The 411-nt window shown below is 50.4% G+C and overlaps 1 protein-coding gene across 1 annotated transcript in view; it reads right to left on the bottom strand.

The window, feature by feature from the left end:
* Window positions 1-411, bottom strand: part of LOC104271027 (ankyrin repeat and SAM domain-containing protein 1A-like) — a 22,245-nt gene that overhangs the window by 7,007 nt on the left and 14,827 nt on the right. The window contains exon 3 of the mRNA XM_009865571.1: window positions 12-193. Within this exon, the coding sequence (XP_009863873.1) occupies window positions 12-193 (182 nt within the window). The remainder of the gene's footprint in view (window positions 1-11; window positions 194-411) is intronic.

Consider the following 411-nt stretch of genomic DNA (forward strand, 5'->3'; position numbering starts at 1 on the left):
CAGGACCTCACTGCCCTGACAAGAGAAAGGCAAGACTCACATTGACGATTTCAAGCTCCCAGAGGTTTTTCACAGTGTCAATAGAGCTGTAGCCACTTGAGAGGAAGGACTGAATGTAATCCTGCAGCCCCAAAGAGTCGAGCCACGCGGGAACTGAAGGCTGGCTGTTCCCATCGCAGCCCAGGGGTTTCAACTGCAAAAGCACAAGAAAAAGGGGTTAAAAGCCTCAGGGTCCGGGATCCCAAGGCACATGGCGTTAACTAACAGCAGTTTAAAGACCATAGCTCCACTAGCAACTTTAAAGTAAAAAAAAATCACTGTATAAACAGGAGATGCAGGACTGACAGAAGGGACAGTCACTCCCTCCCCAGCAGAAACTCATCCCCTCCACCGCATGGCCGACCGACAAAC

Source organism: Apaloderma vittatum, unplaced genomic scaffold (genome assembly GCF_000703405.1).
Source record: "Apaloderma vittatum isolate BGI_N311 unplaced genomic scaffold, ASM70340v1 scaffold31062, whole genome shotgun sequence".
NCBI lineage: Eukaryota > Metazoa > Chordata > Aves > Trogoniformes > Trogonidae > Apaloderma > Apaloderma vittatum.